The 20980-nt window shown below is 44.6% G+C and overlaps 1 protein-coding gene across 1 annotated transcript in view; it reads left to right on the top strand.

The window, feature by feature from the left end:
• Positions 1-20707, top strand: part of C7H17orf75 (chromosome 7 C17orf75 homolog) — a 166262-nt gene extending 145555 nt beyond the window's left edge. The window contains exons 6-10 of the mRNA XM_086930902.1: positions 459-578; positions 7607-7671; positions 8134-8270; positions 13832-13935; positions 16828-20707. Of these exons, the coding sequence (XP_086787028.1) occupies positions 459-578; positions 7607-7671; positions 8134-8270; positions 13832-13935; positions 16828-17049 (648 nt within the window). The 3' untranslated portion in view covers positions 17050-20707. The remainder of the gene's footprint in view (positions 1-458; positions 579-7606; positions 7672-8133; positions 8271-13831; positions 13936-16827) is intronic.
• The last annotated feature ends 273 nt before the right edge of the window (positions 20708-20980 follow it).

Below are 20980 nucleotides of genomic sequence, written 5' to 3'. Positions count from 1 at the left end.
AACCAGACGAAAATAAGTCAAGAATTAAAAAGTGGTTTACCCTCCTGGGTCTCTCTAATCAGGCAGTACAGTGCTGTCACAGCTACTGCCCGGATGGTGGAGTCTTCCCTGCTCTGCCCCATTCTCTCTGTACCCTGCCAAGTGGGCAGATTCCCTTCGATTGCTAATGTATTGACTTGTCTTACTGCTCTCTGCATTGCCCACAGTAGCTGCTGATAGACCTTTGTTCCATCTGTACATAGCTTGTTTGCCAGCGCTTGTGCTTTGACTTAAGCGGGCCAACAACCAGTTCTTTTAGAGAAACCATTAACAGTCTGTTGTTCCTGTGAGTGGCGCAGTGAGAAGCCGAAACATTGTTAAGTCAGTGCTCGTTACTGTCTGTACGCTATATTTACTCTCACTGTTTCCATCAGTATGTGAACACTGCTGTTTTTACCATTTCTTTTCATTTCGCACAGATGAATAACCTGGAGGCTTGCATTAGACCTTACTTGAGTAGCTGGTTTGAAGATGCTGTCCTGCCCATAACGAGAGTTGTTCAACTCTTTCAAGAGGAACTGGCCTTCTTGCTATATGCTGTGAGTATGCCTTCTCAAACACAAACTTTATGTGAGATATTTTACTGGGAGGTAGACCCCACCCCTCTTCTAGACGTGGGACTGCCCTTGCTGCTGAAGTGAGTTCTCTCGGTTGTCGAAAATAAACAATATTCTGCCAAGGCATGATAGCCGTGTGCTGTCTGCAGCATGTGACAGATCTGTGTGGAGGGCGCCATGTACTCTCTATAGCACGTGTCAGATCTGTGTGGAGCTTGCCATGTACTGTCTATAGCACGTGTCTGATCTGTGTGGAAAGTGCCACGTACTGTCTATAGCACGCCATGTACTGTCTACAGCATGTGTCAGATTTGTGTGGAGAGTGCCATGTACTGTCTATAGCATGGGTACTCACACCATTTCTCTCGGGGGCCAAATTTACAGTGTGGGTTGTGTCCGAGGGCCGCACCGGTGGGGGCGGGGTCAGTGGGGGAGGGGGCGTGCTAGATCAACAAAAAAAACCTATGACCATGAGGTTGATCACAGGTCCCTGCAGCGGATGCCTTCATCCACTGAGCCACCAGACCCGGCATACACACAACTCTCCCTCCCTCGCTCCCTCTCTCGCTTTCTCTCCCTCCCTCTCTTCCTCCCTCTCGCTCCCTCGCTCGCCCCCTCTCTCCCTCCCTCACACCCTGTCTCGCTCCCTGTCTTGCTCCCTCTCTCTCCCCCTCTCTCTCTCCCTCGCTCCCACCCTCCCTCGCTCCCTCCCTCCCTCGCTCCCTCCCTCTATCGATCTCTCTCTCTCACTCCTTCTCTCTCACTCCTTCTCTCTATCACTCCCTCTCTCTCACCCCCTCTATCTCTCTCTCTCTCTCCCTCCCTCTCTCACTCACTCCCTCTCTCTCTCTCTCCCTCTCCCTCACTCCCTCCCTCACTCCCTCTCTCACTCCCTCCCTTGTTCCCTCTCTCCCTCCCTGGCTCCCTCCCTCTGTCTCTCTCTCTCTCTCTCTCTCTCTCTCTCTCTCTCTCTCTCTCTCTCTTCTCTCTCTCTCTCTCTCTCTCTCTCTCTCTCACTCCTCCCTCTCTCACTCTCCCTCTCACTCTCCCTCTCTCACTCTCCCTCCCTCTCTCGCTCCCTCGCTCCCTCTCACTCACTCTCCCTCTCACTCCCTCTCACTCCCTCTCCCTCTCTTGCTCCCTCTCTCGCTCCCTCTCTCGCTCCCTCTTTTGCTCCCTCTCTCTCCCTCTCTCGCTCCCTCCCTCTCTCGCTCCCTCTCTCGCTTCCTCTCTCTCTCCCCCTCCCTCGCTCCCTCTCTCCATCCCTCCCTCTCTGTCTGTCTCTGTCTCCTTTCCTCTGTCTGTCTCTCTCTCACTCACTCCCTCCCTCTCTCACTCACACCCGCCTCTCTCACTCCCTCCCTCTCTTGCTCCCTCTCTTGCTCCCACTCCCTCTCTCGCTCCCTCTCCATATCTCCCTCCCTCTCTCGCTCCCTCTCCCCCTCTCCCTCTCTCCCCCTCCCCCTCTCCCCGCTCCCCCTCTCCCCCTCTCCCTCGCTCCCCCTCTCCCTCGCTCCCCCTCCACCTCGCTCCCCCTCTCCCTCGCTCCCCCTCTCCCTCACTCCCTCGCTCCCTCTCTCCCTCGCTCCCTCTGTTCGTCTCTCTCTGTCTCCTTCCCTCTGTCTGTCTCTCTCTCACTGCCGCCCTCCCTCTCTCACTGCCTCCCTCCCTCTCTCACTGCCTCCCTCACTCTCCCCTCCCTCACTCCCCCTCCCTCACTCTCCCCCACCCTCACTCTCCCCCTCTCTCACTCTCCCCCTCTCTCACTCACTCTCACTACCCCATCCCCGTCTCCCTCCCTCTCTCACTCCCCGTCTCCCTCTTCCTCCCTCTCCCCCTCCCTCACTCCCTCTCTCCCTCGCTCTCCCCCTCCCTCACTCCCCCTCTCTACCTGCCTCTGTCACCCTCTGTCATCTCACCCTTCCTGCGTGTCAGCCGGGGCTGAGACAGCTTCCAGGTGCACACACACACAGCCGCACCCAAGCACTTCACAGGTCGTTAAAGGCCATTTGCATGCTAATGAGGCATTGTTGTATTTCACCTCATCTTAGGCCCCTGCTGCTCCACTCTGGCTATGCGAGAATTGCCCGATCCCACAGAGCAGCAGAGACTCTCGAGTCGCGCTGCAGCAGACACTCTTTAAAAAAAAAAAAAAAAAATACATGGGTACGATGTTTGCAAGGTCTGCGGGCCGCCGAGGAAGGCTTGCCGGGCCGCCCCCGGCCCGCGGGCCATACTATGAGTACCCATGGTCTATAGCATGTCTTGTACTGTCTACAGCATGCTGCGTATTGTCTACAGCACGTGTCTGATCTGTGTGGAAAGGGCCACGTACTGTCTATAGCACGCCATGTGCTGTCTACAGCACGTGTCACATCTGTGTGGAGAGCGCCATGTACTGTCTATAGCACGTGTCAGATCTATGTGGAAAGTGCCATGTCCGGTCTATAGCACGCCATGTACTGTCTACAGCATGTGTCAGATTTGTGTGGAGAGTGCCATGTACTGTCTATAGCATGTCTTGTACTGTCTATAGCACGTGTCTGATCTGTGTGGAAAGTGCCACGTACTGTCTATAGCACGCCATGTACTGTCACAGCACGTGTCACATCTGTGTGGAGAGCGCCATGTACTGTCTATAGCACGTGGCAGATCTATGTGGAAAGTGCCATGTCCTGTCTATAGCACGCCATGTACAGTCTACAGCATGTGTCAGATCTGTGTGGAGAGTGCCATGTACTGTCTATAGCATGTCTTGTACTGTTTACAGCATGCTATGGTGTACTGTCTACAGCACGTGTCAGATCTGTGTGGAGAGTGCTGTGTACTGTCTACAGCACGTGTCAGATCTATGTGGACAGTGCTGTGTACTGTCTATAGCACATGTCAGATCTGTGTGGAAAGTGCGATGTCCTTTCTATAGCACGCCATGTACGGTCTACAGCATGTGTCAGATCTGTGTGGAGAGTGCTGTATACTGTCTATAGCAGGTGTCGGATCTGTGTGGAGAGTGCCATGTACTGTCTATAGCATGCCGTGTACTGTCTACAGCAGGTGTCAGATCTGCATTGAGAGTGTTGTGTACTATTTATAGCACGTGTCAGATCTGTGTAGAGAGCGCCATGTACCGACTAAAGCGCCTGATAGATCTGTGTGGAAAGCACCATATACTGTCTAGCATGTGTCCGATCTGGGTGGAGAGCACCAAGTACTGTCTATAGCAAGTGTTCGATCTGTGTGGAGACCACCATGTACTGTCTATAACACATGTCAGATCTGTGTGGAGAGCAAAGTACTGTCTAGCATGTGTTAGATCTGTGTGGAGAGCGCCATGTACTGTCTATAGCACGTCAGATCTGTGTGTAGAGCAAAGTACTGTCTAGCACGTGTTAGATCTGTGTGAAGAGCGCCATGTACGGTCTATGTTTAAACTCTGTGTGTTCAAAAGATATCCATTGGGTGTTTTGACTTGCTTACCTCAGCCGATATCTGGGAGGCGTCAGTCAAAATATACAGCTAGATTCATCAAAGAAAAATGGGCTCGCAAAGGGCCATATTCTGAGAATCTGGCCCTTTGCGAGCGCAATTTTTGCATTTGGGATTCATCATCCCAAATGCAGAAATCGCTAATTGCGAAATCGCTAAATTGCGAGGAATTGCATTTAAGGAATCTCTATTTGAGATTCCTTAAATGCAATTCATTAACCATTTTTAAATTGCGAATTCGCTAATTTTTGGCCGCTATTTACCGCGAAGTCAGACTTCGTGGTAAATAGCGAAAACTTAGAAAAATGCACTGTAGTGCATTTTTCTAAGTTGAATGTTACACACACACTGTCCTTTGGACATGTGTGTGCGCAACATCAGTCTACATTGACATTTCAGGGGTGCTACAGGGTGTCCTTTGGACACCCCTGGCACCCTTGAAATCGCATCCTTATTTGCGATTAGCAATTTGCTAATCGCAAATAAGGAGGCTGTAGGAATCGCAATGTATTTTGCGATTTCTACATGAATCCCGATTTGCAAGTCCTTAATAGCGATTCCTTAACTCCATGGCTGCTAAAGCAATTCCCGCTGGGTGCTGAAATATTCAGAAACCCATGCTCCATGACAAGCTCATCGTCATGAGTGTATGAGAGGTGTACATCATGACGAGCTGAGCTCGTCATGAGCGTCGAAGGTGTTAATAGTCGCTATTAAGGATCGCAAATCGGGACATTGATGAATCTGGCCGATAGACCGGAAAATTTAAAAGGAGAATAACCTGTGGGCGGAAAGGGGGAGTGAGTACATGAGGGCGCGTGCCGTAGGACACAGAGTGGTGATAAAATGAAAAATGAAAGCAGGGAGTACCTTACCGCAATCTGAATAAGCAGTCAACTGCAGATAGTAAAGGCGATATGGCAATAAACCTAGGAAGGGAAAGGGAGGAGCGGGTTAGGCTGTGGCTTTGGCGGGTGAATCACGCAGGATAGCCCGGTACCGGCGCTCATGCTTACAGGAGTCGGTAATTGAAGGGGGTCCACGATGGGGGTCCAGTCCTTCAGTCGAGACGGTGCTCATGGAGACTGTATGCTAGTTGGAGAGAGACACCATGTCTGTTGCAGTTGGTCATGTGCAGAGACACATGTGACCAGACGGGGCTGCATGGGGTGTAGTAGGGATCTGAATGAACGTGGCGGCCATATCGGAAAGTGCAGATAGAGACTACTCATGTGGTAAAGCAGTTGAAAGTGATCTGATAACATGCAGAATAGTGGGGACAAGTGCAAACAGGAAAGATGTGTCGCATTGGTGAACATATACATAATTAAAACTTGTAACTAGGTTGGCAGTATGAAACAACAATCCATACAGAACGAACAATTGCAAAAAGGTGGCGGCCATATTGGAAGGTGCAAAATATCTCTGGGGCTCTCAACATTGGCCACCAGAAATAGGTATGTTCCCACAACCATCTACTCAGGTGCGCAACCTTGGTTTCATTGTTGATAATTCTCTTTCTATGCGGCAGCAGGTTACCAGGGTTACTGCCACCTGCTTTACCATTCTGAAATGGTTGAGGAAGATAGTGTGGATGCTCCCTTCCCATGCCCAGCGTACCCTGGTCCAAGCCTTGGTTACTTCTAGGCTGGACTACGGGAATATTCTCTACTTGGGTGTTAACAAAGATGTAACACGTAAACTGCAGCGAGTACAAAACTCCGCTGCTAGACTGCTTTGCCGAGTACCCAAAACTGCATCAATCTCCGGGCTGCTGGTAGATCTCCACTGACTTCCAGTGGAGAAACGGGTTATGTTCAAGGCCCTTATCTACATGTTTCGCATCAAGCATGCTAAGTCCCCCCGCTATTTGCAACATCTAGCTTGCCCATATGTTCCCTCCCGCACTCTCGGATCCTCCACCCAAGAGAAATTTCGAGTTCCAAAAGTTAGACTTTCTCGTATGGGAGGGCGCTCCTTCTCCTATCTTGGTCCCACCTTATGGAACGCTCTCCCACTGTCCCTTCGCAGGCAACCTGACCTTCTTTCTTTCCGCAGATCCCTTAAAACATGGCTTTTCAGCCAATAGGTCTCTTTCCTTTGCCGTTCTCTGTTTGCGCCGGGAAACCCTAGTATATAAATTTAAATAAATAAATAGGAGGCCTGATGATGTTCTTTTGAACTGTCTATTGCTCTTGTCCACATATTTATATTTTTTATACAGAAATGCCATTGAAGACCTATTTCAAATAAAAAAAAGTATAATTATCTGAGGTGTACTGATTCGATCCAATTCATTATGTCTAAATATTGACAGCGTGAATATCCTGGCTGTAGTACTATAACCGCACCTGTTTTAGCACTAGCCCCTATTTACAATTTTTCACAGACACACTCCCTTCCAGTTCTCCACTGGGCTTTGCTGTGCTTGCACTTCGTGAAAATACAATATCCACTCCCTATTTCTCATAATTTGCACATATATTCAGATCTAGAGCAAATATTCAGGCGGCGGTTCCTTATGTGCAGTTTGCACCACTGAGGTTTTGTACAGGAGGAGTTTCTTCTCACCCACTAAGTGCTGCCTCTCCTTCCTAACTATGTATTTTCCTCCTGCAGTAGTTATGGAAATCTGTGCAAGTAATCTGTTTTATGAGTAGCCTCCTCCATCTACATTTAGAACTGTGACTTGAGGAGGGAGGGAGGCGAACATGTGCATTAGGACATGGAACCTTTCCAAACTTTACTCCAATGAGAAAATATTTAATATCTACAGACGTTCCTTCCACTAAATGTCCTTAAGATATGGAGGGTGAGGGGGGGGGGGGGTATTTTCTTGAATGAAAGTGAACAGAACCACCCCACATTATTCTTGCAAGCACACCCAATCACACGATTGTGAAATAGATGCATAAGATTAGATGAAGTTTGTGGCGTGCCTGTCAATGGTCACACAGTATCTGTCACAACTGGGCTACAAGTATATTTTCAGTTTCTACCGTCCTCCTGGGTTTCAAGACCCGGCACCACTACAGACACCCAAACAGTTATGGGCTTGTCTTTTTTTCTTCAATAAACTTTATGAAACTGTATTTTTTTTCCTGTGGATTCTATTTTTATTTCTCTTGTTATTCATGTAATTCATTGGTAATCCTCCTTTAGTTCCATTGTAATACACAATTCCCAGTGCATTTCCAACCTAAGGCTCTACGTCAGGGGGAAATAAATTTTTCTGCTCTTGTATGATTGAATTGCATTTTTTTATTACAGATTGCGATAAGTATTTTTATTTCCCCGACAAAGACATTTTCAAATATGGACTATTTTCCTAAGGTATTTCCTATATTCGGTACATATGGGTTAATGTGTTTACTGCAGATACCAGTGAGGGGCGCTCTCATGCTCAGTACATATTTTAACATCATATAAAAATCCTTTAAAATGTTTTCTGTTTCGTAAACAAGCAGAATTAAGAAATTCATCAACTTCCTGGTGTGATTTTTATTTTTATTTTTTTATGCCAGGCTTTAAGCTCAACTCCGGTTGAAGTGAAAGAATCAAATGATCAAACAAAGAAAGACATTGCCAGGTATTTAATAATATTCTTTTGTGGTGCTTAATGACAGAAGTCTTTTATTGCAATAAATCTTCATTAACTGATCCACATACCATGTGCACACAGCCTTTTAGAACATGGGCACTTGCCTTCTAATCTCTGCTCCAGCACTTGACAGGAAACTTTAAGATCCTGGACAGATCACTTAATCTCCCTGTACCTCAAATTTTTAAATACATGAAATATAATTTGATTGTAAAAATATTTGAAAGGTGAGGAAATTTTACAATTCAAGACGTGCTCTTCCCACTTGATGTATATGACTCGTATTGCCTCCCAACCCCTCCCTCCTTTAATCTGTAGTGCTCTGTTGCTGTAGCAGTTCCAATACTTACATACTTCCTTTACTTAGTGAACACACCTTGGCACTGTCTTCTCTAACGTAGGTCAGGCTCACAATATGATTAGTTTGTAAACTCCTGTTTTTCTTACTAGGTTTCAAAGTGCTGCCAGTCTCCAAGGTTTGGTCCAGGAAGGTACAATGGCATCACTGTGCATAGCTATGACCGAAGAGCCACAAAAATCCCTTGTAATTGACTGCAGTGGCCCACGCCCTCGCTTTCACAATGCAGGTAAAGGTGTCCTTGGTTACAAATTAAAATAATGTAAAACCTCAAAGGGCCATCTTTCTTTCCCAGCCGCAGTTTTGCAATACCTGATTGTACAAACAGGAATGGAAACTGCTGCACACCCGCATAACACAGATCTGAAAGGGACATGTGATGCTCCCTTTCTAGTCTCGCCAGACAAGATTTGCTGAACATTCTCTACCACTGACTTTGTAAGGTTGAAACCTATGAAATGGATCTATTCGAGATCACAGTAGACTTTTTAGGGGGGTTAGGGGTTGTGCTTTCAATTCAAGCACTTTCTTTTTAACTATTGTTCCTTAATGTGTGTCCCTAATGCCTGAATTCAAAGATGGTTGAGTTTGACACAGACAGCACTGTGTAGGTAACCCCAGCAAACATGTCCCCATTTTGTTGAACAGTGTCAAGTTCAAACCAAACTATGTAATGTAAAGCCTTCAGAGGAATAATGTATTTGGGCTGTATTTACTATCTTTTTATTCTACTGCTCTCACCGCACTCTGTTAATCATAATGCTCTCCTTGGTGGTACAAATCCCTAGGTGTCACCAACTTTGTTTGTTATGATGTGAAATAATTACTCACTGGCCACCTTTGTGTAATCCTTTTCTGTCTGCATGTGGGTATAAATCCCTTCTAAAAAAAAATCCTCTTGTGCTTTTATTCCTGCACACGTTTCCACCTGTGTGACTTTTCTTAGGATCCTAGGGCAGTCTGAGGTAACCGGGCATTAGCCAAAAATAATTTTGTTCTAAATTGATGGTGTCCTGTTTCAAAGTGCTGTGGAACTCCAGCTGGGTTGTCAAATAGTTAACATCATGGTTGCGTACTACGGATTCTCCCAGAATAGTGGAGTTGAACAGTCAAAAGCGATGCTGTATTGTTGGACTCCCAAAAACAGTTTATTCAGTAATTACAGTTAATGGTGTAAACGTCCAAGTAGTGCTTTAGTTTATGAAAGAAAATAACTAATTACACTTGAAATAGCACTCTACAAACACAACTAGGAATACTAGGGAAAACCAAAAATGTCTAGCACATTTTGGGCCACAGAATCAACTCCAGTTAATGGAACTCCCCCTCCCCAGTGCTTAGCTCTAGAAATGAGTTCAACATTGGGCACCATGCTCATGTCAGTCTATGGGGAAATCCTCAGATCGTCCCTGGCACAGAATTACGGTAGGTATTGACATTGATACTAAAGATACACTTTGTTTTTATCTTATAACCTATTAATCACAGTCAAGATGTTTCAGCGGCCTGGCACCACTCCGAGTTGTGTTGGGCTATAAAGGTGTTGCAAAATATTCAAATCAAGTATCACCGAGTCTTCACTACTTGTTAAATATGTTAATATGAACCGGTGAGTTATTTTGTTGTTGTTGAAGGAACTGCTGTTATTCTTGTTCCTGGAGGCATGTAAGCCTGTAGATCTATCAGGCTGAATCGGTGCCAGTTTTGCTATAGAGTCAATCAGTAGACCTCGCGATCAGAGTTAGGGTGTATTCAGGTTGCAGCCCAATTATGAATGTCATATCTAAAAAGAACTACCGCCACTTTATCCTATCACCTTTGTCCAATTTGTGGTATGCAGTTTTTTTCCCATGTATATTCATTTTCTTAGGCTCTCTCTCTGTAGGGGTAAAGACATCAAGGCAGAACACACCCCATACCCCCCCAATACCTCATCAAGGAACCCTCTGGTGTTAGGAGAATATACACTACTGTCATTTTATTGCAGCATAAGGGAAGTCGCAAAGGAAGAAGCTAGGATGAATGGGTCTCAGTCGTCAGAAACCCCACTTGAACATGTATCACACCCATCAGAATGGAAATAATGGTGGAGACCATGCGAATAGTTTTAGGTTGGAAAGCTCTGTATCCTCCTCTGAGGCTCAAATAACTCACAAACGTTTGTAATTATCGAATAGCTTGGTTCTGGTCAGAACTTAACAGTGGATGCATTAGTAACGTTATCCTCTCTGAGTTAACCAGCTAGGCAATCCAAGTCAAGTGACTGAGGTTGAAACCTGGACTAGTTCACTTCTCTGTTTCCACGGTTACCCATTTTTTTATGGTTTCTGAAAGTTGAGGGCAATATAACCTTGTTAAAAAGGTCACATGTAAAGGGTGCTCTTGAAAGGGGACTAAGCTTGGTTCTGCTTTGCATATTAGAATGAGTTATATAACAGCCATGTTTGTTTTGTGGGCACTTAGCTAGTGAAAATGTTAAAATGATGTTTCATGGCTCTTTCCAGAAATTCATGACTCCTCTAGTCAGGATTCTTGTGGGGTCAATCAATCAATCAATCAAAGCATTTATATAGCGCACTACTCACCCAGAGGGTCTCAAGGCGCTAGGGGAGGGGGGTCCGCTACTGCTTGAACAGCCAGGTCTTGAGTTGCTTCCTGAAGGCGAGGTGGTCCTGGGTCAGGCGGAGGTGGGTCGGGAGGGAGTTCCATGTCTTGGCGGCGAGGTAGGAGAAGGACCGTCCCCCTGTGGTGGCTCTTCGGATGCGGGGGACGGCGGCGAGGGCGTGGCCGGTCGATCGAAGCTGGCGTTTGGGGGCGTAGAAGTTGAGGCGGCTGTTGAGGTATCCTGGGCCTTGGTTGTGTAGGGCTTTGTGTGCGTGGGTGAGGAGTCGGAAGGTGATTCTCTTGTTGACCGGGAGCCAGTGCAGGTCTCTCAGGTGTCCGGAGATGTGGCTGCGACGGGGGATGTCCAGGATGAGTCGTGCTGAGGCGTTCTGGATCCTCTGGAGTCTCTTCTGGAGTTTGGCAGTGGTTCCGGCGTAGAGGGAGTTGCCGTAGTCCAGACGGCTGGTGACGAGGGCCTGGGTGACCGTCTTCCTGGTCTCGGTGGGGATCCACCGGAAGATCTTACGTAGCATGCGCAGGATGTTGAAGCACGACGAGGAGACAGCGTTGACTTGTCTGGTCATGGAGAGGGAGGAGTCCAGGATGAAGCCCAGGTTGCGTGCGTGGTCTGTTGGTTTGGGAGCGCTGTCTAGGGCGGGGGGCCACCAGGAGTCGTCCCAGGCGGAGGGTGAGGATCCCAGGATGAGGACTTCCGTCTTGTCAGAGTTCAGTTTCAGGCGGCTGTTCTTCATCCATTCGGCTACCTCTTTCATCCCTTCGTGAAGGTTGGCTCTGGCGGTGGCGGGGTCGTTGGTGAGGGAGAGAATCAGCTGGGTGTCGTCGGTGTAGGAGATGATGTTGAGGTTGTGCTGGCGTGCGATGTCTGCGAGGGGGCTCATGTAGACGTTGAAGAGGGTTGGACTGAGCGAGGAGCCTTGAGGGACGCCGCAGATGACTTCGGTGGCTTCAGATCTGAACGGGGGAGGCGGATCGTCTGTGTCCTTCCGGCGAGGAAGGAGATGATCCACTCCAGTGCCTTCTCCTGAATTCCGACGTTGCTGAGTCGCTGCACTAGTGTACGGTGGCAGACAGTGTTGAAGGCCGCGGAGAGGTCTAGGAGGATGAGGGCTGCTGGTTCTCCGTTGTCAAGCAGTGCTCGGATGTCATCGGTGGCTGCGATCAGGGCGGTCTCGGTGCTGTGGTTGGCCCGGAACCCAGACTGCGAGAGGTCAAGGGATCCGTTCGTCTCGAGGAAGGCGGCCAGCTGCTTGTTGATGGTCTTCTCGATGACTTTTGCAGGAAACTGGAGCAGCGAGATGGGGCGGTAGTTCTTGTGGTCGGTGGGGTCGGCTGATGGCTTCTTTACTAGAGCGCTGAGTTCGGCGTGCTTCCAGCTCTCCGGGAAGGTAGCGGTGTCGAAGTAGGTGTTGATGATGTTCCGCAGGTGGGGTGCGATGACAGCGTCGGCCTTGTTGAAGACGTGGTGAGGGCAGGGGTCAGTAGGAGATCCGGAGTGGATGGAGTTCATCGTGCGGACGGTGTCTTCGGTGCTGATCGGGGTCCAGGCGCGGAGGGTGGTGGTGGGGGGCGGTGGTTCGGTCGTGGCGAGCATCGGTTGAGTGCTGAAGCTGTTGTGTATGTCCGCGATCTTGTTGTGGAAGTAGGAGGCGAGGGAGTTGCAGAGGTCTTGCGAAGGGGTGATGTAGTTGTTTCCGGCGTTGGGGTTGGAGAGCTCTTTAACGATGTTGAAGAGTTCCTTGCTGTTGTGTGCGTTGTTGTCCAGTCGTTCCTTGAATGCGGTTTTCTTGGTGGCGTGGATGAGTTGGTGGTGTTTTCGGATGGCGAGCTTGAGGGCAGTCATGTTGTCCGGTGTTGGGTCTCTGCGCCAGGTTCTCTCGAGGGCTCGGCAGTTCTTCTTGGAGCTCTTGAGTTCGTTGGTGAACCATGGGGCTTTCTTGCTACCGGGTCTGCTAGGCGGGGTCTTGAGAGGGGCGATGTCGTCTGCGCAGTTGCTGATCCACTTCGCGAGGTTGGTGGCCGCCTGGCTTTGATGTTGCCGCAGGACAGACCTGCATATAGAAGTGTCTGAATCTTTGCCTCTTAGTCTGTGACACTTTCCATGCAGGCTAAGTATCACTGTGCTGTCTCTGGCATGCCTGTCTCTATATGATACTATTCGGGTGTTGGAATGGAGAATTTGAAAAGATTACCCAATTTAACACAGTAGTTTCGGAACAAAATCGCATATGAGTGCGACTCTCCCAGGAGTTGATGTTTGTGGCCAGGAGTTGCCTGGTGGTAGACCTCTGAACAAATGGAGATATCTACACATCTTTGTTGGGAGGGTCTAGGCCATCACCCTGGGGTGTTGCAACATCAAAATGATAAATGGATGAAAGGAAATGAGACCGATCCAGCGACCTCTCAATATACACAATCCTTGCTTTTATGGTACAAGCATGAGACTCCTAGAAGCAGCTCCATCATCCCATAACTTTACTCCAGGACTGGAAGTGTGAAGTCATGTAAGCTGGCAAGGCACAGTAGCAGGCTGTTGACATTGAGGAAAATGGGTGACGCTGGCAAAGTTGTGTTATTTGATTAATGAGTTCTTTGTTATATTAATAACTACAGTGCTGGTTGCATCATCTATTAGAGAAGACAGGAGAAACTAAGAAGCTGCAGCAAGTGAACTATCTCTTCTCCAAAGCTTCCTGCACAGTACCTATAAAGCATTACAGGCCAATTTCATGTACCACCAAGCATTAGATGTTGTGTTTTCGAAAATAATCACTATACTGGAACTGCACTATTAGATTTGGATATTGTACGTACCTTTTTGGAGGCTTGAGAATTTGCACATTTAACCTGCTATAGATTAGACCTCACATCTTTTAGAAGAAAAAACATAACTCACCCCATCCAAATAGCACTATGTTGTTCCTGTTATTTCATAAATTGCCTCTTCCAAATAGTACTATGGTACTGCTGTTCTTATATAGCTCCCTCCCTAAAAACAAGAGATATTCACAACCTTTTTTGTTTTTGTGTTGTATGTTTTATCTTCCCATATTTTTACTGGTTTTGTTTGTACGTACACTATATTGAACATCTCTTCTGATGAAAGCTGTTTTACATTTCCCAAATTAATTTAAAACCTCATTTGACCTTTTTCGATTATTACAGAAAGCAACAAGTTCTGTGAGGACTGGACGCAGTCCTTTTTAAACCATGCTGAAGGTGGAAATCCATTTCTTTTTCGACAAAAATTAGAAAATTTCAAATTAAAGGTAAATGTTCAAATATTTGCACTTTATTGTAAATGAAGGCAATAGTAATATACATCTGGTACTGTTTTATACTTAGTTCCCTGGGGGGTGGTGGGGGTGTACTTTCTGCACCCAGGTATCACAGAAGGGGCCGCAGACGCTTGTTCAACCCATTGAATAATACAGATTGTGCCCTTGCTAGGGCAATCTCAAAAGGGTGTTCCCTCATTTATATGTAGACGTGGACCCATGGAAATTTTGAAACACTTTGTGCCTCTGCTGCATTACAGACACTAAGGCAGAGAAGCTGTTAGAAGGTGCACTGACAACATACAGGCCAACCCTCCCGATTCAGGTGGGAGACTACTCATTTCAAGGCTAGTCTCCTGCCTCCCGATTCCTGCATCCAAAAACCAGATTCCTCTGCAGGCTTCAGCTAACAGGGCCCTGTCTTGTTTAATGCGTAGTATGCACTCCCAGTAACCTACTCCTGCAGGCCAGTGCACAACACTTGTTTCTGCCTTCCATAGTGAGTTCTCGTGCTCATGACAGGTAAGAAAAGAAACGTATATTTAAGTTTCTAATATCCAATCCTGCTGCAGCAGACCTGCAGTAACACGATTCAGGCCCCAATAGAAGTCAATAGGGGAAATACATTCTCCTGATTTTTTAAAATAGATATCTCCCACATTCCTCTTCTAAAAAGTTGGCATGTATGTGACTATGCACCAAAGCGAGGTGGTGCACAGTCAGTGCATTCCCTTAAGGCAACCCTTGAGCTTTATGGATCTTCCCAAACATCTCCCTGCGGGTGGATGCAGTCCCTCGCTGCACCCACCTGCAGGAGGATCTCTGCCTTCCTCAGAACGGCAAGCCAAGCTGCTGTCTGTGAAGTGAAAAATGTACTAGCTCCTTGAAACAGCTGGTCCTCCTTCCACCAAAGGTACAAGTTTGCGGTTGCCTTGGAGGCAGCACATTACCTGTAATAGGGCACATAAACTAAGAATGCTTCCAGTGTACCCAGTTAAATATAGGCTCTAGCACAGATCAGGGCAGTGTGCCATACAAAAATCGGATCCCTGGACTAAAACAAGAGCTGCCTGTATGACCTCTGATTGTCTATTGACCATGGGTAAACTGATCTTTAATCAGATGAAGTGAAGTAGGAGGTGAGTCAAACAATCCATTATGCTCGTCTTTCACATGTAAAGTGGTGGAAGGTGCCATTTGATGAATGATGAGTGTTCCTTTCGGCTTCAGTGACTGAACGGAGAGGTTTCGTGTAAACATACCTCTTAAGAGAAAGCCACTTTTAGTGGTTCATGGGCTGTCTGGCTTACACAGGAAAATATTTTACTCACACTTGTGGCATGAAACTTTGAGGAAATAAGGCTTGACATTTGGATATTGATGTGAAGAAAGTAACATCTGCTATATGTCCAGTGTGAGCTCATAGATTATTGGCAAAAGAATGATGGCGGACATCCACCTCACTGATGGATGATAGTTACATGTGTTGTTCTTGCAGTGAGTCCAGACATACCAGGTTGGGTGGTGTTCGGTGGCATCTATGAGGATGTTGCGGCTTAACAGTAGAAAATTGTAACACACACATTTAAGATGAAAGGGGTATGTAGACAGAGGCTTGGCCATATTTTGATGCCATCTGGTGTCCTGCCTAACTACATCTAGATTTAAAGTTCTTTACCGGCACTAGAACAGCAATGTTGCATTGATCTAAATAAACAACTGTACTATCTGATCACACAAGATGGGGGTGAGATCAAGGGCCATGTCACTATAGTCTTAATCCTAACAGCATTTGCCTGTAACTAGAAATGTCCAACAGGAACCAATACGTTTACCAGTTGTCCAGAATCAGCAAGCGGGTACAGAAGATCAGAAATTGTTTCTGAATGAGAAAGTATTAAATCAAGACTATACCTAGAAGTACATCCACAACTGGAATTATTTGCTACATTGTCTCAAATATCGCAAATATTTATCAACTTTTTTTTAACAATATCTTGAATTTGATTAGACACATTCTCCCCATTGGTACTATTGCATGGTTTGGTTGGTGAGGACAAGGCTATTTGTGGAAAATAGCCCATAGTTATCCATGTTCTTTTCTTAGTGTTGCTATGCTGGTGCAATTCAGCTGTTGCCTTTTTGAGTGTGACATGACAGTGAGACTTTTCTTAGCCACCCCCTTCTAACAGAGGTACGATATTGGTCAGAAAGATGGACAGGTTGCTCCTCCCCATTGAAATGCAGTCATTCTTCTTAATATTTACATATATCATGTTATTGTTTTCTTGGCTACTAAATGGGAAGGGAGGGCTGTTGTGCACTTTACACAGCAGCCCCTGACACCTTTCATGCTCCGAGTTGAACTTTGTCCATTTCCAATTAAAGTATATAGACAAAGCAAACTCATTAAAATAACCAATTCTAAGCTTGCGTCAGAGGCTATCACTTGTGAAAGGATGTATTTGGGAGGTATGCTACCATAGTTGAAAATCCTTATCCATTAACATAGAATCTTTCTTGATTATTCTGTTCCATTCCATAGCGCCTACATTTTTTAGGATCGTTTGAGCTAGCATGGGGATACGGAAGGTTTTAGAGGAAATAGTTTGGCTGCCACACTTGACGCCATCATGCGACAGATAAATGGGTGCTCTTAGTTGTTTGACTGTGGCTGTTACATGTATGCATACATTCTCCAGGAGATCACCTACCATCTACACCTGGTTAAAAACTATAATAGATGTAGTAATTTACTTTATAATAAATTAATAAAAACATGTGTGATGCACCGCCATTTGCAGAATATTAACCAAATTTCTCTTTTGATGCTTTTAACACTTCTGTACTAGGTAATGCTTGAATCTTTGACTTATTTTGTAGGCCATCCAAGACATGAACAACCTAAAGCGATTCATCCGTCAGGCGGAAACGAGCCACTATTCACTGTTCAAGTGTTACATGTTTCTGAAAAACTGTGGCAACGGAGATGTGCTCCTCAAGATTGTAAAAGTTGAGCATGAAGGCATGCCGGAGGCCAAAAATGTTGTGACTGTTCTTGAGGAGTTCATGTATGAAGTTGCAGCCTTGACTCCAGTTACCTAACCAAGTGTTTTTAGGGAAAGTAACAGCGCGTGAGAATATTTTCACAATGTGGAAGTAACAAATGGATCGGTATATGAAGATGTTTGTGGTAGGCATGTTGCCATGTTTGCACATTTACCTTTGTTATAATTGCTCGGTTTCACCTCTTTTTCTGTTCTCTCTCAAAACCGAAGGTTGCCTAATTATTTTTAGTGATGGGGTGCTCTTTCTGTACTTTGAGAAGAACTATTAGACATGCATCACTTTGTAATTTAAATTGACCCAAAACATTAATTTATATTTTGTTCCATTTATATTCTACTGCTGGTTTGAGATAATAGTTGGGAGTTTACCTAAACAGAACAGAATATACTTGTTTTTCTTATTTTTTATTTTAGCATTCACCTGTTCTCTGAGCTACTACGATGGTCTGAAGTTTTAAGCCTCCTTCTCCGATATGCTTCTTAAGCTAAGGCATGCTCAACTTGTGGTAGGGAGAGCCAGGCTTGCGTCAAAATGTGTTTTTGGACCACTTTTTGTTCTGCATATCGTAAGAAACGATCATGTTAATGATGCACCACAAATCCTGTTCTTGGTATTTTACTAAAGTGTGTCTATAATTGGCACGTAAATTGTTGACCTATGGTGACATCGTTTGCTAATTGATGCACAAACAGAAATCTTAACCCACACTTGATGGTGGATGTTTTTATGTCTTGGAAAGTGTCATAAATGGTGTTCTTGGTTCTTAGAGGTTGGGAGAAGAAGATATGTGATCCAATGGTAATTGCCTACAGACATGGACGCCTAAAATGCGTGCTTTCCAGGATTAGCCGGACTAATGGAATTAACATTTCTTGGAGACCAGTTACCTCTCCTGTATCCTTCTTCTGGAAACATATGCCTTCAGGACTATGTTCTTCAATACCTTTTTCATAGTTCTATACAAAACTGACAAGGTCTCATAAACATAAAGACAAAAGGGTAATAATTGTCACACTTACAACACACCATGAACTGGACAATATAGTGATGTTACCTATTAGCTCAGTTTCAGAGTAATAAAGTCAAGTCTATGTTCAGTTTTATTTTTAGTGACACGTGCAGTGCTTCTATTCAATTGTGTTAAAAAATTGTAAGGAGAGACAAAATGATGTAACTAACATTAGCACAAGAGTCTTATTCACCCTCTTAGTTTGAACCATCCCCATTGATAGGTCCTATTTTAGGGCATGGTAGAACTGTTGCAGAAAACATGCTTTAAAGGTTAGACAACTGGTAAGCAATGTGAAGATGCAATACAGAAAGCCAGAAGTGGCAGTTCATTATTATTAAGGAGTATACTGTAATACTCAAAGGAGTATATGTTTGGATACATCTCTTGCTTCACTGTTGGAAGTAGCACTTCATACTGTTTTACTCAGCAGGCTCGCAGTTCTGTAAAATGCTTGCTTGTACTATGTTTCTCTCTCAAGCATGAAAGGCTTGCTAATTAGAATTAGAAGTGGTCTAACCACAGGCTGGTCAGAACCTACAACTAGTATCGCAATAAGTTATCATATTGACCAATTTGGATTTCAAGATCAGGTTTGTTTGAAGCTTTTAGCTGCTTTGCCGGATTCTCAAACCTCGGCAAAGGAATGCCACATATTCATCTTATCTTTTCTTTTGAGGGCATTATAACTTACAGTAGATTGATCACTGACAACAAGTTAGCCTGGGCAGGAATACATTACAAAGGAACACATGAGTGCATCACCTTCTGAAAAAGCAAGATAATTCATGGAGAAACAGCCATAGTAATATAATATTTAAATGGTTTGGTTGAATTTACTCTTCAAGACAAAACCTAATGTTGGCAATCGAACATTGACAGTTTCATATACTTTTGTGCAATGGCATCTGACATCTTCAGCAAACACTGCTATAACGCTTCATTTCTTTGAGATTAGGAGTTTTCTTATAGCACGGTCATAGTTACAGAAAGCATTATTTACAGTATATCACTTCCTATCGGCATAGGGGGAAATTTGAAATATAATTTTCCAGAAAGCGGTTCTCTTTTTCTTTTTTGTGATAAACTATTTTAATTGGTTTTAGTCAACAATAATAAAAGGACCAGCGATACAGTATAGCTCAATGGTGAGGTTCTCTTTTTCTTAAACCAAACTTTCAATTATATTGTTACTGCCTTACTTTTTGAAGTGAACTGCATTGGGACAAGAGTGTTTGTGTGCTGGTGATGTCAGGTTAGTCTTTGTCCCAAAAATATGTACTGCCATAAATAAGCCACATATTTCAATTGATGTAGATGTAATATTCTTCAGGATTTGTAAAAGGAGTTTACAAACTCCTGCAAATGGGGATTCAAAACTGCTCTAAGCAGGTTTGATTGAAAGCGCAAATTTCACCATTTATTTCTATTCTTGCTATGGTGAGCCCAAGTGTTTGACTGTTTACATTAGACAACTTTGAGCAGTGTGTCATCCACTTCCACAAACAATTTCCTAAAAGAAAGACCTGTGTGAGAGATGTCATTTGCATCCTTATGTGATTCAGTAATCTTCTGATCTAGTGAGTTGTCTGAACCCCTCAATCTTTGCCTGTGACGTTTATCTTCATTCGTTTCTGAATGCAAAGCTATTTTTTAAATATTGTATTGAATGTTACAATATACATATTGGCTGCAAATATCCAGAAGGGAAATTGCTTTCATAGATTAGTTAACCATGTTAAGGTAGTAAGATGGTACAAGCAGTTCCATAAAAACGAATCTCTAAATTTCAAGTGCAAGGTATAAATTATTACAGATACAAACAGGGGTAAAACATTGAGAAACACAAGCGAGAAGATGACAAACGAGACTCACAATGAAGTTCTAGTTAAAGAGCTGATATTCTTCAATAGGTTGCGGTGTGTTAACAGTATTAAGTTCAGTTACATTTCATATCAAGAAATTATAACCAAGTACTCTCATATTAAGATATTAAGCCCCTTCTTTTCTATATACTTTTATCTGAGGCTTCTTGGGAATCCAGGGTAAGGATCTAGTAAAATAATTAACAAACATTTATGGAACAGGTATAAGCTTTTCCCATGATTGGGCTGTTCTATTTAACTAGAAGTCATTTGCTAACCTATGGATATCCGACTTTTCTTTTCTGGTCCGTGTTGTTGTTAGCAAAGTAACTTCATAGCTGAAAAAGAGTTTGGCAAGTGCTGGTCAATATGATCTGGGAAACCTGTTGGTGAGGTTAAGGCCAATGTCAGGCTTTATGGGGCAGCTGGGTTGTGCAGCACCATCTTTAAAGGTCAGATCTTAGATTTCAGTTAGACTACAAGCTATTCTTTTGCTTCACTTTTTTTTGCGGTGCCTTGCCCAGTTCTATTAAACTTGTCTTTTAACATGGAGTTGCTTTTTCCTTGATCTGACTCCTTTCAGAGCATCCAGCTTCCCCATCTAAATAGGCTGCATTTATCTTGGGGCTGCTTGTGAAAGTTCAATCTACTTGCTTTGAGGTTTAGGATTAATTTACGAGTGCCGAATTTACAGGGCGTAGTGGCTCTAGAAACATACTGTTTATATTAGCTTGAGCATAATCCGTTTTCTACTGCTCGTTTTGTAATATTGTTCTTAACTGCTGTATAGATTCATGACTCAATTAAATGTTTGATGCCATTGGCCTCATTATCTGTACCCTAATTTTCACAAAATATTCTTTCTTGAAAACTGCACTACTACCACAAATGCATTTTGAAGAACTAATGCTTCAAAGGAGGTATAAGATGTGAGAGGGCGCTCTCTGTTACTGGGGAATACATTTGAATATCTCGTTCTTCATATCCTGCTTAGGTTCATTCATAGTTTACATAACAGAAGTTCGTAAAATGTACCTTTTTGTACCACTCTGTGTCATTTTTAATTAGTAATCTTTTTGTGGTATCAATGTCT

The sequence above is a fragment of the Lissotriton vulgaris genome, chromosome 7 (assembly GCF_964263255.1).
Source record: "Lissotriton vulgaris chromosome 7, aLisVul1.2, whole genome shotgun sequence".
NCBI classification, from domain to species: Eukaryota; Metazoa; Chordata; class Amphibia; order Caudata; family Salamandridae; genus Lissotriton; species Lissotriton vulgaris.
Note: the sequence above shows the minus strand (reverse complement) of the source record. Positions and strands in the feature narration are given on the sequence as shown.